The sequence below is a fragment of the Camelina sativa genome, chromosome 11 (assembly GCF_000633955.1).
Source record: "Camelina sativa cultivar DH55 chromosome 11, Cs, whole genome shotgun sequence".
Lineage (NCBI taxonomy): Eukaryota > Viridiplantae > Streptophyta > Magnoliopsida > Brassicales > Brassicaceae > Camelina > Camelina sativa.
Window position 1 is genome coordinate 45,855,489 of NC_025695.1, and position 20,916 is coordinate 45,876,404.

Consider the following 20,916-nt stretch of genomic DNA (forward strand, 5'->3'; position numbering starts at 1 on the left):
CCCCCCACAGTTGACTAGTAGTAAATTACTTAGACTAAGATATTATTTTACTAATTAATTTTTTTTAATATTTTGCCATACTTAATGAAATCATTTAAAATTTATGTATGATGGCTAATCGTATATATTCATAATTTTATTTCTTATGATCTTCCATACTTTACTAATCGTATTTATGTGATCAAAAATGGACTTCTGAATTTACATGTAATCTGGAAGTACATACATATTATTATCATTTAGATATGTATACATGAACATGCATATACGATAATACGAACATGTATACATTTGTGCACACTACATGTATAGTTTTGTTGTTGCTGTGGTTTTTAGCTTTTACAGTTAAAATTTAAGATATCCATATATTGTGTTAGCTTTAAAAAAATATAGATGATTTGTTAAATATAAGCACATATGCATTATACATGCACTTGTAGATTACATAACTGAGAAGGACATGTATATTATTATCATTTAGATATGTACATGGACATGCATATACGAACATGTATACATTTATGGACACTACATATATAGTTTTGTTGTTGTTGTGGTTTTAGCTTTTACAGTTATAATTTAAGATATTTATATATTGTGTTAGCTTTTAAAATTACATAGATAATTCATAATTTTTAGATATAAGCACATATGCATTATACATGCACTTGTAGATTACATAACTGAGAAGGACATGTATATTGATATCATTTAGATATGTATACATGAACCTGCATATACTACATGTATACCTTTACCAACATAAAATCATGGTGATTGCATGTATAAATTATAACGCATATGTGCTTATATCATTTAATGATGAAAAGAAATTGTAACAAGATTATACATACATTTTTTTAATAGGTTCATAGTATTATTTTTGTAAATAATTATTTTTATGTAATTTGTAATGTTGATTTAATTTCTTGATAAATAAAATAATAGATTGTAGATGAATTTAAATTAACTGATATTAGTTAAGAAATTTATTTTAATATAATTTTTTCATTTACTTATAATTAAAATGAAAGAATTTAAAGAATTTAAAAATGTTTTGTTCCCGTAAGAAAAATGTATCTTATTATCCCATTATAATAAAACGGAAGTACACAACATTGTTTTGTAAAATAAGTTATACATTAATTGATATATTAATTGGTTACAAATAGGTTTTTTTTTTGTTCAAAACCAAATCTTGAATAATTAAACCGGATTTGGTACAAGGATTGACAACAAGGAGCGTTTTGCCAACACATCACCTTCCTTGTTGAAATCGCGAGAAACAAAGGAGAAGGTAACAGAATTAAACACAGATGAGATAGCTAGGATATCGAAGAGAATCCCATGGAGTTCCTTGAGAGGAGTCCCCGATTTGATTGCATCAATGATCGATTTGGAATCAGAGGCAATTGAGATGTTGGTCATTCTCAGAGAGTAAGCGTCAAGAAGGGCATGATAAATGGCACTAGCTTCGGCGAAAAGTGCAGATCCGCAGAGATTCAAGGTGGTCGACCCCGATCAGCGGTTCTCAACTTCGACGCTTGTGAAGATCCAGCCTAAACCGGCTTTTTTAGTCTCTTTGTTCCAGGCTGCGTCTGTATGACAGCAAGCATCACTTGTTCTCATCGGACGAGTACGGAGAGGGGATTTCGTCTTACTTTTGATAAACTTTGGTTCCTGCGCCAAGTTCCACTCTCGGGCTGACCTTAGTGCTTGGGTTAGAGTCTCCTCTGGGGAAGATCGCTTGTCCTGAAAGAGGAGTTTATTCCGGGCCGTCCAAATCGCCCATATCAACCACATATATAAAGGTCCAAATCCAATTTCACAAGGGGGAGGGTAATACATAGTGTCGATTGTACGAGAAGACCGCGGAAGGATGATATAGGAGATGGATCGAAGGGTGACTTGAACGGGGCCAATTTCCACACCATAGTTGCGAAACGACACCGGAGGAAGAGGTGGGAAGTAGTCTCCTCAGCTCCACAGAAAGGGCATTTACCATCGGCCTCGAGTTCTCGTCGCTTTAGATTTTCTCCCACAGGTAAGGCTCCTCGCATGACCTTCCAGAGGAAGAACTTAGTTTTTGGAGATGTATTCAATTTCCAAATTGCGTTTGACCAGTTAAAATCTTGTGGTACAGGGGAAGGGAGATTTGCATCAGGGAGGAGTTTAATACTTTCGTAGTAGCCAGACTTAGCTGTGTACTCTCCCGATTTTGCTGGTAGCCAAGCATATCGGTCCTTAGCTCCATGTTTGCTTGGTTTCAACTCCAGAATTTGTTGTTCCAGCTCCGGGACCACCTGACGGATGAGGTTAACATCCCAATCCCTGGTAGAGGGGGATAACAACTCAGCAACACGGATGTTTTGGTTAAATTTTTTTTGGGGGTCCCATTGCTGTTAGAGGTGTATCGACTAATACCCATGGGTCTTGCCATAAGGATGTATCTGCTCCATCTCCGATTAGACGTCCTAGTTGAGTCTTCAGAAGGTCTCTTCCAATGCAAATACCGTGCCAGCCGTGGGAAGAGTTGGTAGGTGGTGAGCACTAGAGAAAACTAGAGGAATGGAAATATTTCCCGAGGAGGATTTTTGATAGGAGACTAGAGGGGTTAGTCAAAATTCTCCAACTGATCTTTGCTAGGAGTGCGTCATTGAAGCTTGACATATCTCTGAAACCTAAACCACCCTCTTGTTTTGACTTTGATAGGTGTATCCAGGAGATCCAGCACATTTTCTTCTTCTCCATCTTATCATCCCACCAGAAGCGAGTTAAAACGGATTGGATGCGTTTGTATAGAGAGTTGGAGAGTTTGAAGCATGACATAGTGTAGGTAGACATTGCCGCAAGGATTGATTTTAGCATTACAAGCTTGCCTGCAGAGGAGAAAAATCTGGAGGACCATCCCTTAGCTCTTTGTCGTATTCTATCTACGATGCGTGTGAAGAGATCCTTTTTCTTTCGACCAAAGAGCTCTGGCAGTCCCAGGTATTTGCCTTTTCCACCTTCTTTGTGAATATTCAGAGTTTGTTTGACTTGTTCTTTAGTCTTTGTTGTTGTCTTTGCAGAAAAAGTAACGGCTGATTTTTGGTTGTTTATAACTTGCTCTGAAGCCGCTTCGTACTTATGGAGGATCATCTTCAAGTTTGAGCATTCGGTTATATCCGCCTTACAGTAGAACATAGTGTCATCCGCAAAAAGCAAGTGATTAAACCGTCGGCTTTCCTTCCCTACTTTGATTCTTGCGAGCTTCCCCTCCTGTTGAGCTTGATGACACATACCAGATAGGACTTCACTACAGAGGATGAAGACAAAAGGGGAGAGGGGGTCACCCTGTCTGATCCCTCTCTGAGGAGTGACAAAGCGTTGAGCTGGACCATTAAGCAGGTAAGAGTAGGTAACTGTTGTAATGCATTGCATAATCCAACCAATCCAAATTCTGTGAAAGCCCATTTTTTCCATAACAAGTCTAATAAAATCCCACTCTACCTTGTCGTATGCTTTGCTCATGTCAGTCTTCACTGCCATGTAATAGTGTTTTTTTGCTTTTGAGGTGTGCAGGTTGTGGAGGGCTTCATGTGAGATTAGGACATTGTCGACTATGGACCGTTGGGGGACAAAAGCTGACTAATTAGTTGAAATCAGAGAAGGGATAATAGGTTGCAACCTCTTGGTGAGAAGCTTAGCTATAATCTTGTAGTACACAGAGCACAGAGCAATAGGCCTATAATCCTTCATTTTCCTTGGATTTTGGATTTTTGGGATCAATCTGACGTGAGTTTCATTGATTGTGGAAGGCAGGAGTCCATTGGAGAAGAACTATTGGATCTCACGGGTGATTGGTTCCCTACCGTAGACCAGTTGGTTTGAAAGAAGCTTTCAGCGAAGCCGTCTGGGCCTGGTGCCTTGTCTGCGTGGATTGCAAAACATGCGCGTCTTATCTCATCTGCAGTTGGTAGGGTAGTGAGATTTTGATTGTCCTCTTCCGTGACTAGTGGAAGGGCGATACCCTCGAGAAGGTTAAGTCTTTCTCCCTCTACTAAAGTGAATAAGTTCTCGTAATACTCAGAGATCACTTATAAGATGTATGTCTCTTCATAGAAAGCTCTTCCTTCATCATCTTCAATAACTGAGAACTTATTGATTGCTCTCCTTCCTTTTGTGATCGCGTGGAAGTACCCGGTGTTGTTGTCACCCAAGGTAAGCCACAGCTGACGACTTCGTTGCTTCCAAAAAGCTTCCTCCTCTAGGTGGGCGAATCTCTTCTATCGCTTTTTGGCAGTTGCGATTCTTATTCTTGCTCCATTTGATAATAGCAGTTCTAAATCTCGTGAGCTTTGCATCAATAGCCTCGATAGTTTCAGGTTCCCACTTTTCTCTAATAAGCTCCGAGACTTCCTCATTACACCCTAATCGCCTATCATATCTAAAAAGTCCTCTCTTTCTCTTGATTTTGAGGTCAAAGTAGGTGATCATGGGTCGGTGGTCAGACCCTTCAAAACTAAGGTATTAACTTCGACTTGTCGGGTAGGTCACAGCCCATTCACTGTTCGACATTGCTCTGGCTAGTCTACAGAAGACTAGGTGATCATGGCGCTTACCTCTCCACGATAAACAATTTCCAGAGTGTCGGAGATCAAAAGAGGTCACATTCGGACATAAGGGTTCGGAGGTCAATAAATGAACCCTCAGGTCTGTCAGGACCACCACATTTTTTGGAGAAATCAATAATGTCATTGAAGTCTCCAGTGAGGAACAAGGGTTCAGTACGAGTTCTTCCCAGTTCAGTGATTTGGTTCCATATGGCTTTTCTTTTGGTTTTCTCTGGTTCGCCATAGACAAAAGTAGTTAAAAACTCTTTACCCTCAGCTTCTATTTTGGTGTCCAAGTAGTTTATGCTTTCTGCTAACACCTCTATGTTAATGTCCTCCTTCCAGAGTAGAGCTAAACCCCCTCTTCCCGCAGTCAGAGGGGATACTAGTTTGGAGTTCTTGAAATTTAGGCATTGAATGATGTCCATGACTTTCTCATCTTGGTTCTTCATTTCCATGAGGAACATGGCATCAGGGGAGATCGACCGATTGATCTCCTTTAAGCGCCGGATTGTTGTAGGGTTCCCCAGCCCACAACAATTCCAGCTGGCAAATCTTAAGGAAGAGGTGGGAGTGGATTGTGAAAATCCACCATGTTCTTCACCATTGCAGGTATGAGTTGAAGTTGGGGTTGTTTTCTTGTATTAGAAGGTCCCGTTTCATTATCTATGGGTTTCCGGTTTTGTTTCCCCCCATTCTTACTTTTTGTATTGGCAGGTTGATTTGTGGAGCAGATTTACCAGCAGAAGGTCTTCTTTTAGGTGAATTGTGGATAATGGTTTTGTTCCTTTTGCTCAATTTCGCCCCCGCCAGGCGAAGTGGGCTCCTACTACCAGGTTTTAAGAGGGGTGGTCTCCCGCTTCTTTTCTTTGTAGAAGGGGTTACAGTATCATTACATGACGCCGGGTGAGGAGGGAGGTCCCCAGAGAGCGTGAAAACCTCGTCTTCTCTAGTAGGGGTTGGCGTTAAATGGTTTGGGATAGCTGAGGAAGCAGCCGCTATTATACCAGCAGCCGTTTCTGCCATTAAGCCTCTGCTCTCGCCTTGAACGACCCGCTGTTTCCTGGTTAAGCTTTCAGTTGGATCAGCACAAGAGGTATATTGGACTGTTACCTCTCTTAGATCTCCCATGACTTCATCAGTGGTAGGAATGGGAGCTATATGGAGGGGTGGAGAAGTTGGAGTTTGGATTCTTTCCAGTGGTGGCCATCTGGATCGAGACGTTTCTGATGATTCATTCCACTCTAGAGCCCTTGGAGTCGAACGTTCTCGCCATTGTAGGTTCGAATTGGAAACTGGTCTGCGAGTTTTGGGATTGTGTTGGTGATGGTCAGAAGGTCGGGATATGGTGTGTGCAGTCGGGGAAGTCCTTTGACTGAAGGATCGAGAGCCACCTTCTTTTGCTGAATGGTAATTCCTATCCTCAAATTTTATTTTCTTATCCCGATGCCCATCATAATGGTTTGGTTTTGTATGTTGTATAGGCAGCTGGGAGGGGTGGGGACCTCTAGAGGAGATGATGCTTAAGTTGGACTCCCTCCTGTGATGGCCATGAGGATATTCATAGGCTTTTGGAGCCCTGAAGTTGTCTTCTGGGGTATAATAGTTTCTGCGAATCGATGGCTAAGGACTCCTCTTCTCTTGCTTTACTTAGTCCCAAACAGTTTTTAAGTTCATGAGTGAGCCTGAGACAGTGTTGGCAATGATTTTTTAGATTCTTGTATTCCAGAGTAACAAGGACATCACTACCGTTGGGGAATTCCACCACTGTCTCCTTGGTTAGAGGTTGTAGTCCATTTATTAGGATCTTCATTCTTGCATAGGAGCTTGTGATTTCCACTTCCAGGACTGAGCCCAGTTCATCTCCAATGCTCTGGAGCATCGCATCCTGCCAGTAATGCTTTGGGAGGCCTTGAACTTCAGTCCAGAACGGAATCTTGGAGGGGTAAGACTCTGAGATTATGGGTTCCCACTTTTCTAGAATGACCATCCACTGGTCAAAGTGGTATGGTCTGTTAACTAGTACTCTTTGAAGGTCTTCTTCGTGTTCAAACTTGAATTGGAAACAGCCACGTCCTAGGTCAGCACCCACAGCTTTACCTCAGAGATTCCACCTACTGACGAGGAAAGGGAAAAGAGCATATAGTCTTTGCACTGATGGATTTGTCAGGAGCCCCATCAGAGTCAGGGTATTTTCTGCTATGAGGTTGGTGGTATCGAGATCTGGTGCTCGTATGCGCTTACGAGGAGGTGGGGAGTAACCCCTCTCGATGTTTTTACCTTTCTGGTGGTAGGGTATGCGTTCCTCCATGTATAATAGTAGATGCAAAGGGTTTCAAGGTTTAACAGGGTTTGGAAACATGATCTGTTAAAAAGGCAAGCACATAAAAGTATCAACGGGTTAAGAGAAACCTCACTACCTGAGAGCCTTTTAGAGATGGAAGCGGTTCAGATATAGAGTGAAGGAGAGGATGGAAGAGGAGGTACGGCTGTGGTCTCATCGGCGGTGAGTTTGGTCGGGGATGAGAAGAAAGAACCGTTGTATCTTACCATAGTCAACCCAAGGACCGCTGGTTGTTTACTTTTGGATTGGTTACAAATAGGTTATACCAAAAATTTTAAAGAGAAAATTCTAAAGAATCATATTATCTAACTTACTATATTAATTTCATTTATTAAATTATTCATCAAATAAAATCTTTTGATATCTAAATTAACATATTAATTTGTTAATTATCATTATACTTCACCTCACATTTTTATATATGAGTCTATTTTGTGAAACAAATAAATTATCATATTATTTATTATAATTAAAAAATAGTTTTATTTTCGGATATACCATAAGTTGAATTTTTAAAAACAAATATAATGGTTCAATCTATAAAAGCTTTAGTAATATTATTCTTCAAAAATAATATCTATTGAATTAAAAAAAATTCTGAGTACCGGGTCAAAATTTGAATATTTAAATTCAATTTCATATTTTTTTTTGTTGAATTTTCTAATTTTATATAATATAATAAACTTTAAATAATTTATTTTGAAATATTTTTAATATATTGAAACTTGATATAAAAGTTAGAAACTATAAACACTCTAAATTGATTTGTTATAGCAATCTCAATAATATGAAAGAATTTCAAGAAAACAAAATGTATAACAATATAATAAATTACTCATAATATAATAACTCGCTTTTTAAAAACCAAATTTACAAATTATGTCTTATAATGACATTCAAGTCATGATGTAGAATGTACATTGTTGAAATAACTTTACATATATAACCTAATACAACATATTAAAATTTTATTTTAAAATATAAAATATACAAAATTTTGTATAAAATAAAATTTAATAAGTGTTACAGCACGGGTACTTATCTAGAATCATTAACAATATAAAACTTACAAAATATGTGTCTTTTTCAAGCCATCATATTTAGCATATGATTTTATTGCATAATGTTTTATCCAAAAAACTTTAAAAAAACAATCACATAAATTATATTTTATATAAAAACTACGATATAAATAAAATGAATTTCAACTCGTGCTCTAGCACGGGTCTTAATCTAGTCTAAGTTAAAAAGAAAAAAAAAGAATTGATTAATTGTTTGTTTGGTGACATATATTGTAGGATAATGTTTTCTAAGATTAAAGTGTAATGCATTGAAATTTTAAGTCTTGAGGCATTTTAAAAAATATTCTCATTTGTTTATTAATACCAATGACAAATGATGTATATTCTACTTAGGGGAAGCTATCTTCATTTTTTCCCCCGAAATCCCAAATAACATTGGTAGGATGTCATAGATGATAATAATCATGTACGTAATTATTATTTATGTAATTTAAATGATAGTATGCATGTACAGAGATCTAACAACTATAATTGTGTTGACAAAAAAAAAAAAAAAAAAAAAAAAAAAAAAAAAAAAAAAAAAAAANTATGCATGTACAGAAATCTAACAATTATAATTGATCAATCTATAAAAGCAACCATCGGCTTTTAGTTTATTCATGCTTTGGGTCGAAAATAGTTTGAATATCAATTTTTAAGCAAAAACAAAAGCCATCGGAAAATGGTGTCGATTCGATTTGTAGCTCTTCTCGTTATAGTTTCTCTCTTTATTAACAATGTGCAATCCGCTCGTGAGATCTCTTTCCTCTCTTGATTTTTACATATAACCCAAAAGAGATACTACTTGTTTCTGTATCAATATGAACATCTGATGTATCGCAATATTCAAGTTAATGCAGTATTCAATTTGTTATTAACTAGAACAATATATTATCATTATGATTAAACAGCTTGTATTATGATTGATGAATCAGGAATTATGGATTCGTCACAAGACTGTGATTTCAAAGGACCATGTCAAACAAAAAAAGATTGCTTCTTGAGCTGTGGAGGCACACCACCCTATAACAATATTTTGTGTGTGCCTAATGGATTTCATCATGTATGTTGTTGTATTCCAATGTAATGTAACTTGATTGAGATATCATTATATTTTTAAAACTAATTAGAAAAAACAGTTAATAATGTATTATTTCTTATATTTGGTTGATTAGATGTCTTGAGAAAAATTCTATAAACTGTTTAACTATAAAAAATGATACATTATTAAAATACTACAAAAATATTTCATAATATTATAACTTGAAACAAAAAAAAACTTATAATATGAAAGGCATGAAGTATAAAATAAAAATAAAATATATTTTTTTTACATGTGTCTGTGATCTCATATCGATAAATTGACATGTATTGTGATCATGTTGCCGACTTATTTTGATATGTGTTAATTTCTCAAATCAATAAATTAACATATGTCATTGTTAATGATGAAATATTAAAAACTAAATTTTTTCTATAAGAAGATTATTGATTTTAATTTTTATAATTTTTGACACATGTCAAAAAAATTATATGCATATTTAAATGTTGACATGTGTTAAAAATTATAAAAAGAGAAATTAATAATTTTATTATATATAAAGTTTATACTTTATACATATCTAAGATTGTAGATACATAATTAAGACATGTATATTATTATCATTTAGATATGTATACATGTACATGCATATATTACATGTATATATAAAGTTTATACATATCTTAAATTAAATATGTATAAACTTTTAGAGATATCGTTATATTTAAAAAAAATAAGAATTAAAAAGCCAATTAATAATATATCATTTCTTATATTTTTTTTCCGATTAGATGTCTTCAAACATTTTATAGTATCAAGAATAAAATCATGATTCATGAACTTAAAATAATCGTTAACTAAGTCTTATGCATGTATGAATATTCTTCTAAGTTCTTTATCTTACCGAAGAAATGCAAACTATAAGTCCATATATCTTTGCTAGATTTTTTTTTTTTTTGGAAATATATATATAGTTTAAGTTGCATACGTTGATGAGTGATTGAGTGGATCAATTAATTAAAGTAAACATGATAACCAAAATTTAACCAAAAAACATGGTAAACAAAAGAAATTTAACAAAATTGTTGATCGAACGAACACAATTCTGATAGAATTAGAACATTTGTATATTTTGGGGGTCAAAACGGATAAAGTTTTAAAGTTAAGGATTAAAATGAAAGAAATTAAAAGAAAGCCTTTTTGTTTAAATTAAAATTTTATTTTCGGAATAGACAGACATTAACTAGCTTATTGGTCTCTTGTTTGGTTTCACTTGTTGGTATAACCCTACCCTCTTCTTCTACTTCTACTTCTACTTCTACTTCTACTTCTACTTCTTCTTCTTTCCACTCTCTCTCTCTCTATCTCTTTCTCTCTCTCTCTACCTTTTGACTATATGCTGGTCGCCGGCGAAATATTGAACGTGTGATAACTTTTTCTGGGGATTGATCCGAGAGACAACGGCGAGAGATCTAAATCCACCATTGGAGGGGTAAGCTTATGGATGAATTAGCCTTCTCTCTGTTTTTTTTTTTTTGAATGATTTATTAATCCTCTTCTGCTCGGTGTGATCTTGGTATTTGGATCTGAGTCCCATTAGTAAATTTCAGATTTTTTATTTTTTAATTATCGGATTCGGATCTGCTTTTTTCTCTTGTTCATTATTTTGACTTTGGATTTGAAGAAACGATCTCGAAACTAATCTATTTGGATCGGATTTATATTAAAGATACGATTTTTTTTTATTTTTTTTTTGATATTTTTCTTCGTTTGGTTTGCTTAAAAGTCTTGTTGCAGATTCTGACATTGTGTTATATCTAATCTGCAGATTAAATCCAAATTGGACAACTCAATGGTTTGGGGTTTGAGGTATATAATGTTTTTAATTGTTTGAAGATTTTGATGGACGAAGTAGTACTAGTAGTAGTAATAAAGAGATGGAGATTGTTTTGGAGCAGCAATCGAAATCTTTATCTGGATACTGGGACAAGTGTTGCCCATTTAAGAAAGACTCGTTTTTTATGATTGGAGAAGAAGAAGAAGAGTCTTAGAACAGAATCTGTTGTTTGTATTTGAAATAGTTGTTTTTTTGGGTTTTTGGGTTTGGATTCTTTGTATTGAAAATATAGGGTATTTAACATTTAATAATGGCTGCTGAAGAACATTCGAATAAGAGAAGAAGAGTCTACTCTTCTGCTTCTGCTTCTGCTTCTGCTTCTGCTTCTGTAGTTGTGAATTCCAGGGAAGGAGATGATCATAGCCTCAGGTTGGGATCAAGTGACTTGCTTCTCCCTGGTCTTATCGATGATGTTGCTCTAAATTGTCTTGCTCGGGTTCCTAGATCAGACTATCCTTCCTTGTCTCGTGTAAGCAAGAAGTACAATAAGTTGGTCAACGGTGGACATTTGTTTGGCCTTAGGAAGGAGCTGGGGATTGTGGAGTATCTTGTTTTCATGGTTTGTGACCCGAGGAGAGGTTGGTTGATGTTTTCTCCTATGAAAAAGAAATGGATGGTGTTACCTAAAATGCCCTGTGACGAGTGCTTCAACCATGCTGATAAAGAGTCTTTGGCTGTAGACGACGAGCTTTTGGTTTTCGGGAAAGAGTTGTTTCAGTTTGCTATTTGGAAATACAGTTTGAGGTCTCGGTGTTGGATCAAATGCGAAGGTATGCATCGTCCTCGCTGCTTGTTTGCATCTGGAAGCCTCGGCGGGATCGCTATAGTTGCTGGTGGAACAGATTTGAATGGGAATATATTAGCATCAGCTGAGCTTTATGATTCTTCTTCAGGGAGATGGGAGATGCTTCCCAATATGCATTTCCCTCGAAGACTTTGCTCTGGATTTTTCATGGATGGTAAGTTCTATGTGCTTGGAGGCATGTCAAGCCCTAATGTATCGGTTACTTGTGGGGAGGAGTTTGATCTGGAGACAAGGAAATGGAGGAAGATAGAAGGAATGTATCCGAATGTAAACCGAGCTGCACAGGCTCCACCTCTTGTTGTGGTGGTTGAGAACGAGCTATTTACGCTGGAGTACTTAACGAGTATGGTGAAGAAGTATGATAAGAAGAAGAACAAGTGGGAAGTCATGGGAAGGTTACCACAGATGGTGGACTCGTCAAACGGTTGGGGGTTGGCGTTTAAACCGTGCGGGGACCAACTGTTGGTGTTTTGTGGGCAACGAGGTCCTCATGGGGAAGGCATTGTGGTGAATTCTTGGTGTCCAAAATCAGGAGCTAAAGATGGAAACTTGGATTGGAAAGTGCTTGGAGTTAAAGAGAATGTTGGTGTGTTTGTGTATAACTGCGCAGTGATGGGTTGTTAAAAAAGGAAACCATCTTTGTTACTTCAACTTGGAAAGTTGAGGGTTTCTTTTTTTTTTATTACATCAGATCTATCTCTGGTTCGTTCTTCTTCTTCTTCTTCTTCTTCTTCTTCTCTATTTGACTGGTCTTTTAGTTTATTTTGCTCTTGGGGATCATAATGCTTCTATTGTCTGTTCTGTGTTTAATTTTTGTGGGTAAATTGGAAAAAAAAAAAGTGAAAATTCATTACTCTGCAAAATGTTTTTCCCTGTTTGTACTTTGTTCATCATTTACTGAATGAGAAGAGAAAAAAAAAAAATCCACAATGTGTACTTGCTTTACTGAGAGTAGGATTGTTGTGTTAGTTGCGGTTTTTGTAGTTGTGGGATTGTGAAAACTTACGAGTCTTTTCATATGGAAGAAGTGAAAGCAATAGACTTTAATGGGAGGTTCATGATCCTATGACCAGTCTTAGGAGACCCCCACACGACCCACAGCCGGAGGAAAAGGAGAGACTTCGAATCAGGATTTATTAGGGATGTTAAGATGGGTCAGCAAATCCATTTAAATGGGTATGTTAAATTAAAATGAACCATTTATACCCATTTATCCATTTATGGGAAAAAATTAAATGGGGTTAAATGGATTTCCCGTTTAGTCCCATTAATTATATGGGTTTTGTTATAAATAAATGGGTACCTATCTAGATCTATTTATGTTGATATTTTTATTAAATATTTATTATATAAAATTATATTTTTTTTGCTAAAATTGTAAAATCACATTTTTCCTCTAAAACTGTAAAAAATGTGTTTTTCCGCCATAATTGCAAAATCACATTTTTCCGCCAAAACCGCAAAAATGTGTTTTCCCGCCAAAATTGTAAAATCACATTTTCCTGCCAAAACTGTAAAACTGTATTTTCCCGCCAAAACCGTAAAAACGTGTTTTTCCGCCAAAATCGTAAAAATGTGTTTTCCCGCCAAAACCATAAAAACGTGTTTTCCGGCCAAAATCGTAAAAAAAAAGTGTTTTACCGCCAAAATCACAAAGCCACAAAATTGCACATTATCACCAAAATTATATACGCAAATGGCTTTAATAGGTTAAATGGGATAATGTACGTTTAAATGGGTATGATTAAATGAATTTCAAATATATATGGATTTAGATGGGTTTATACTTAAATGGGGTGGGTTTAAATGGGATGAGTTTAAATGAGGTAGATTTACCCATTTTAACATCGGTAGGATTTATGATTCTTCAATGTTTTTAACAAAATAAAAAAAAATAGTGATATGATTTGTTTCGAGAATTTAATGCAGTCAATAGTATTTTTTTAAATAGTACTATTAGAAACAGTTTCGATCTATTCCGAAGAGTACGTACGTTGTACAAATTTGAGTATGAAATTTCTTCAGTGAGCTGATAAATTATTCATGTGATGCAGTCATCAGTACACATGTGTAATCTTGGTAGTAAGTTCAGTCAGTGTGGTACAACTTAGTTCAAAAATTGTAGCGGCAAAGGGAAACAAATGTACTTTGTTAACTTATCAGGCAGGAATCGCCATCTCAACCACACTACCCACAGAAAATAATGCAGCTTCATGATTTCAATATTTTTAGCCCATTATTTATAAACGGGCCTTGTGGCTTGTACTGCCTGTGGACTACTTACTTGGAATCTAAAAGTTTTTTCTCGACAGGTCTGCAATACTACAAGACACAAGTATAGGTAGCTTGTGTGCTGAGCTACTGAGAAAGAAGAGGATAATGACGTTTTCGGATCTGATGGATTGGATTTTCGCATTTTCCAGTTTGGTCATTTATTCCCAAGGGGACCAACCTAGTATTTGCAACTTTTTGCATGCGTGAAAGTTAACCTCAAATATTGTAGCTAGGTTTGTCATGGTCATGGAAGTTACAAATAATCCACTATATTTATGGAAATTTCAAGTTTGCAGTCGATTCCATAGGCTAAGTATAATAATGTTATAGCTTGAGAGTTTGATTGAAAATATCACTTTAACAAAAACCTAGTACCTGTTATGAATCTATTAAGTCATATCCTTACTTAGAATTCTAAGAATTAAAATCCTATTAATAAATAAGGATGGTCCAGTAAAGTTAAATAAACTTCAATAAATGTACTATAATTTAAGATTTTTTTTGGGAATAATTTAAGATTTTAGAAAAGATAAGACAAAACTGTACGAAAAAGACAAAACTCTATGGCCGTGTCAAAAACCCCAGTTATATATATAGGTCGTTTGTTAATTTACGTAGGCTCTTCTTCTATAGAATCTTCAAGTTGATTCTTTTCCCCCTCCCCAACAATGTGGGTCTTCGAGCTAGCTTGACCTTACGTATAGTCGTATACACACACACACAAACTTTATTTCTAAGATTTATTACATATATGGGGTAGTTCAGAATTCATGCACAAGCGCAAAACTATAAAGCACCCTACATTATATTAATAAGAGATGCTGGAGATTTAGTCAATGTATATGTATATATCATTATAGTGTGATTTTATACAATAGATTTAAAACAAAAAAAAATCAATATTGAAAGTTTAGTACACCTCATCCAATCCCGCTCAGACAAAAAAAAACTGAGATAAAAAGATTTTGCATGGTTTAAGGCCCTGTAACTTCCAATCTAGTAGGTTTAATATTTGTTATTTTTGAAGTTTAAGTGACTGCCAAAAAAAAAATTCTAAATATTATTGTTCATACAAAACGTTATATCAAATAAACTTTATCACACTGTGGAATACAGAAACATGTATTAGTTTTCATTATAGTGAGTCGTCATTAATGGTACGTAATACATGCTAAAAGAAACTTGTTGTATATGATAAATATGTAAACATTTTTTTTTTGTTAAAGGATTTAACATGTAAGCATAATCCTTGAATATATCATTACCACCAAACAAACAAAAAACTTATAATGATGTACATACTTTGTAGCTAGAGAGAGAGCGAGATTGCCTACCAATATGCTTTAGCTTTGCCTTTTGTGTCGGCCAATTCTGGTAGATTTGGATCACTTTGGTATCTACTTTCACGTAATCGGTAGGTTTGGCCATTCAGATATAAAAACATCCAAATCAGAATACTCAATTTAGTTCATTTTTCATTTCATACGTACATAGCTGGAAATATATCCGTGGATAGAAAATTGTTTTTAGTGATAAACATAAATCTTCTTTAACGTCCAATTTTTGGAAACTTTCTCAAGTTTTTCTATATTCACAAGTTTTTTCCTCAACCAAAAAGAAAATCAATACTAGTAACTGACTATATATTTTGTGTTAAATTTCACCGTTATTTTGTGTTGTCCTTCAAACTTATAAGAAGGAAGGACAACACAATCACATAAAAACAGAAGAGACCTCTGCTGCAACACAATCACACAATCACATAAAAACAGAAGGAAGGACAACACAATCCAGAGCAGATTTATAAGAAGCTTCCAATCACATAACAAAATCTAGTGAATTCGTCTCATATTGGAAACATAGAGATCAAGTTAGCTTTATTGGATATAAAGCAAATTAAAATCTTCAGTCTAACACCTCCGATAAAGATTGGTTGTTTTGAATTCAAGTCAAAATTAGCTTTATTCATGACTGTGATTACTCGTACAATGTTTTGAAAAGCAGAGATTCTTCGTAAGAAGCAAAATATGTAAAAATAAAGCCGCTTTTATTTTGGGGTATCATTCCAAAGCCGAATTCAAATAAATAATATCGACTTTTCTCCTTCTTTAAAACCAGCAATTACAAAATGTTTACATGACTAAACTTTTTTTAGGTTCATGTACGTGTTTGTGGCTATTCATTATCAAGCAATATTAGCTGTCACCAGAAAAGCAATACTGTATTATACTTCATACAATATTAAGTGATTTGAAGACGTTATAATTAAATTATTAATCAGCCGAAATCTTGGGTTAGTCTACGAAAATAGTAAATTTGTAGCTCCGTTGGCTTAACTCAGTAACATGTAATCTAGGTTTTAGAAATGAATTATATAGAGGGCTATTTCAGCTTGGAGGATATATATTGCTACATGAATTTAATTAAAACGAAAAACTTAAACAATGTCAAATCACATCATATTTGATCATTTCTATAGTTGTCGTATAGAATAATTGTTTAATGAAATAGATAACGTATTATCTGCGCCACCTAACTAAGCACAAACTTCACGCATGATCGTGATGTATGAAAAATTCCGATCCTAACATCAAACAACCTTTCCTAAACCTAATGCATCACTAGCAACCTTTAATAATCAAGGTTTCTTACATAAAATACTACTAATATGAATCTTGCCAATTAATATTTATCTAATTATATCTAGCTAGCCATATCACGTTATTTAATGTTCTATATAAATAAAAATAAAATTACAAAATAGAGACAAAAATAATAGTTTTCAGAAAACATGAATTATCATCATCACTAAAAGTTGCTTTAATCAAAGATTAAAGGGATTCAGTTAATCCTCCCAATTAGTGTCTCGTCCGTTGATGAATCCAAAACTATGTGTTAATTAAACGTAATTTATATTAGATACATCAAACACCTAATTGTGGAAACGAAAATTTCAGTCACAATTAATCTCTTCATGGAAACCGTTACACGGTTCTGGAGGTGACTAAATAAAATAGACATGATGAGAACAAGAATACAAATGCAGGTGTTACATCAAACTTGAGTGATTTGATCAAAAGCAAAAATTCAATAAGATATTTTAATTGAAAAGGAAAAGAGAAGAAAAGCCAACTAAATCACTAGGATATAGACAGTACACATGTCATACATTCTCACTTGAGTTAGTTAGTACAATGTAAAAAATTACACAATTTTGTTCTGTCTGTCGTATCATATTGTGCCGCGCCCGCATCAAAGTAACACGCAGCACACATTATATAAGTGTCGTTCTCCAATTGTATTTTTATAAGTGTCTACCACTTTTTTTCCCGAATAATTTGTGAGAGAATATAGCATCGCAAATATTTGAAGCCTAATTGCTTCAACTGCTATATAAGTCAAAAAAAAAAAAAAAAAAAAAAAAAAAAAAAAAAAAAAAAAAAAAAAANGATCAGATTTGATATAAATGAATAAGCCCAACACTAGTGACTTATATCATCCAGAAAATAAACTGAAATTTTACATTGGGGTAAGAAAAAGAAGAAAAAAAACTCGTAATGTTTTTAGCCTTTTTGTAGCTAAGGCAAGAAGAGGATGAATATGAGAAGAAGGAAGTGTATGTAGGCAAGGCAAGGCCCATCTCTTACTCTATCTTTTTCATAAATGAGAATCATGCTTTTCTCTGTCTCTCTCTCTCTTCTTTTTTTCTCATTCATTCTTCTTCCTCATTTACAGCCCGATTCCACTATCTTCCTCATAATCATAAGTAATGCACTAATCTCGAGAAGATAAAACAAACAAACACCTCTCTCTCTCTCTCTCTCTCTCTCTCTCTATCTCTTTTGTTTCTTCCGTTTCAAAGTTTATTCCTTTTGGGCGGGTTTTAAGGAAAAATTTGGAATTTTTCTCTTTTTGGGTACGTTTCTTTAGTTTCTGAGCTTCTTCTACTTGTGGGTTTTTTTTGGTTTGCTTTTTGTTGTATCTAGTTCTAGTTACTGTGTCACGCTTTTCTCTAGCAAACTTTGATGCTTCCTTACTTGATGACTATATAACAAGATTTATTCTGAGCTTTTCGGTGTCCTTCCTTCTAATCAAAGTCTTTCAATTTTTTTTTCTTCTCTATCTTTAACGTTGTTTTGAGTTCATTTTCTCTTCCTTTTACTTCTGCGTTTGGTACAGAGTATTTGAATTTTTTTGGGAATATTAAAGGTTGCCTTAAAACTGAAATCAATCTCTTGCTGTTTGTATTAGTGAGATGGCAACTGAGGAAAAGCCTCTTAATTCTCTTGATCCAAGCCATGGTGATTCTTCTTCTGCTTCAAATCAGGTACATATTAGACATCAATTTTATGCATGTATTCAAAAAGAATGGATCTTTGTTTTCAAAGATTCGAACTTTTGAATGAATTTAGATGTGTTCTGTTTAATGGAATTGAAAAGTTTTGAGCTTTCTGTGTTAATTACTTGCCAAAAATTGCTTATTGTGTGTTTACAAAATTCAGATCAAATTTGATTAGTGTTGTTAGTTTCATCCATTAGTTGAGGAATTGCTCATAGAAACTCATTTGTTAGTTTCATCTCTGGTCTTTAATGTGAAGGCTGAAGGATCATCTGCTATAACAGAAGAGACCTCTGCTGCAAACGTTCAACAATGGAGGCGAAAGAACCTCTCTTTGCAGATACCCTCTAGAACAACTGGTCTTTCATCTGAAGATTCGGTTGTTATCAAAATGCCTCCAACACCTAGTCCAACTCCGAGGAGAGTCAACTTTTCCCTGACTTCGACTTCTCCAGGTCCTGTTGTTCCTCCTACTCCTTCTTCTGCTCTTCCGCGTGCCAAATCTTCCCTGAAGAATCTGTTGCCAAAAGCTGGGTGTAAACCAAAAATCTCTAACACTGATATCGAGAAGGGACAAGGGAATGCCTCTTCTCCTTCTGCATTGCAGGAGAAGGCTTCGATAGCGAGGTCATTATCACTTTCAAAGTTATTTACGCCTAGGATCAAGAGAACTTCATCTCTACCTGTGACTCCTATTATTCTTTCACACTCTGAGTCAGCTCACGGAGGAAGCAGTGTTGCTCCTCCAACTCCAAGCGTAAGCTTTCTCTTGTATCATTTTCAGAGAACCTTACTATTTTGTTTAGGTACTTATATACTTGGTATTGCAGAGCAAAGGGAGTGTGCACATAGCTCGCTCTCGCTCTGTGCCTGTTAATGACAAGGAACTAAGTCTTAAGGGAATGGAGTCGTTCTTTAGAGTAATCCCTTCGACTCCTCGTGTTAAAGAAGGAGACATTTTCTCAAATGCATCAGAGGCTGCTGATACTGGTAAGTTCTATGATTTTATTTCTTTTCTTGTTTCTTAGATATTTGTTTATTGGACACAACAAATCTATCTTAATGTATTGAACAGAAACAGGTGATGCTGATGGAGAAGATATACCTGAGGATGAAGCAGTTTGTAGGATTTGTTTAGTAGAGCTCTGTGAAGGAGGAGAAACCTTAAAAATGGAGTGTAGTTGCAAAGGAGAACTTGCTCTTGCTCACAAAGATTGTGCTCTTAAATGGTTCACCATAAAGGGTAACAAGACCTGTGAGGTTTGTAAACAAGAAGTTAAGAACTTACCTGTAACACTCTTACGTATACAAAGCCTTCGAAATTCTGGTGTTGTTCAGCTAGATGTCACTGGGTACAGGTAAAATACGCTTACATTCTCATTCTTGGTACAAATTGTGAACTTTGTAGTATCCAAAAAATTCAAACTCTCTTATGGTTAAATAGGAAACTTTGCCTGAATCTATTCATTATATCTCAACAGGGTGTGGCAAGAGGTACCGGTTCTAGTAATTATCAGCATGCTCGCTTACTTCTGCTTCCTCGAGCAGCTCTTGGTAAATTCATCTCTACTATTTATAATCACCCTTAAGGCCTTAAAACGACAAGCTTCCGGATATAGACATACTACATATACAGAAATATTACAGACAGATATCAATAACATGAAGTCTTATTTCCACCAGGTTGAGAAGCTGGGTACAGGTGCAATAGCGATATCTCTGCCGTTTTCTTGTATTCTTGGTCTTCTTGCATCCATGACCGCATCAACCATGGGTAGGTCTTCTTTTGGAAGAAAAACTCTTCTCAATGTGTTCCTCCACTCTAATACGTTTGTTAGCTCTGGAATATTCCTATGCAGTTATGAGAAGATTTGTCTGGATTTATGCATCTGTCCAGTTTGCTTTGGTGGTTCTCTTCGCCCATATATTTTATTCCGTGGTTAGTACTCTTCAACACATCTTCCTTGAAGCTAAAGAACTTGCCAGCTTCTGGTTTAGCTGATAAAGATAGAGACTTTTGAGATCTCTTGGAGCAAAAAATCGACTAAACACAAATTTTTGTTGTTTCTTAAATCGGATCTCTTGGTGGTTACAGGTGAAGTTGCAGCCAGTTCTGTCAGTTCTTCTATCAACATTTGCTGGATTCGGTGTCTGCATATGCGGGAGTTCAGTGATGGTTGAATTCGTGAGATGGAAACGAAGATGGCGAGCCAGAAGGCTAGAACAACAGCTAAACCAGGCTCAGACGTTGACACAACCACCCCAACAGCTGGATGCAACAACCTCTCGACATCATCCAAATACCTCGTAGAGCCAGGAAGTGGGAAGATGATTTCACATTTATATTGTTAGTTCAGTTAATGTTATGTAATGATTTGTATAAAAAGAAAAGAGAAAGTGATCAAGGAACGCTTCAAAGATTGTTCTTTTTGTTTGTTTTGCTTCCTTTGCATATACACAGTTTGTATTGTTGTAAGTTTGTAACTTCGATTTGCTCAATCTCTGCAAATCAAAGGTTTGTAGTAGTATTGGTTTTTTTNTTTTTTTTTTTTTTTTGTA

General features: G+C 35.3%; 2 protein-coding genes across 5 annotated transcripts; both read left to right on the plus strand.

Moving 5' to 3' along the window:
- On the plus strand, window positions 10,304–12,607 carry LOC104726645 (F-box/kelch-repeat protein At5g60570-like). The gene is made up of 2 exons (XM_010445553.1): window positions 10,304–10,534; window positions 10,871–12,607. The coding sequence occupies exon 2, from the start codon at window positions 11,190–11,192 to the stop codon at window positions 12,366–12,368; it is 1,179 nt and encodes a 392-aa protein (XP_010443855.1). The 5' UTR covers window positions 10,304–10,534; window positions 10,871–11,189; the 3' UTR covers window positions 12,369–12,607.
- On the plus strand, window positions 17,541–20,885 carry LOC104726646. Of its 4 annotated transcripts, none has more exons than XM_019231506.1 (9): window positions 17,541–17,934; window positions 18,270–18,345; window positions 18,617–19,114; window positions 19,188–19,347; window positions 19,433–19,715; window positions 19,839–19,911; window positions 20,041–20,131; window positions 20,196–20,296; window positions 20,453–20,885. In XM_019231506.1, exons 2-9 carry the CDS (start codon window positions 18,274–18,276, stop codon window positions 20,666–20,668), a joined length of 1,494 nt encoding a protein of 497 aa, XP_019087051.1. In that variant the 5' UTR covers window positions 17,541–17,934; window positions 18,270–18,273; the 3' UTR covers window positions 20,669–20,885. The 4 variants fall into 4 exon arrangements, with proteins under 4 accessions (XP_019087051.1, XP_010443856.1, XP_019087053.1 ...); XM_010445554.2 differs by having other exon boundaries at window positions 17,545–17,934; window positions 20,217–20,296; XM_019231508.1 differs by lacking the exon at window positions 17,541–17,934 and adding an exon at window positions 17,945–18,114.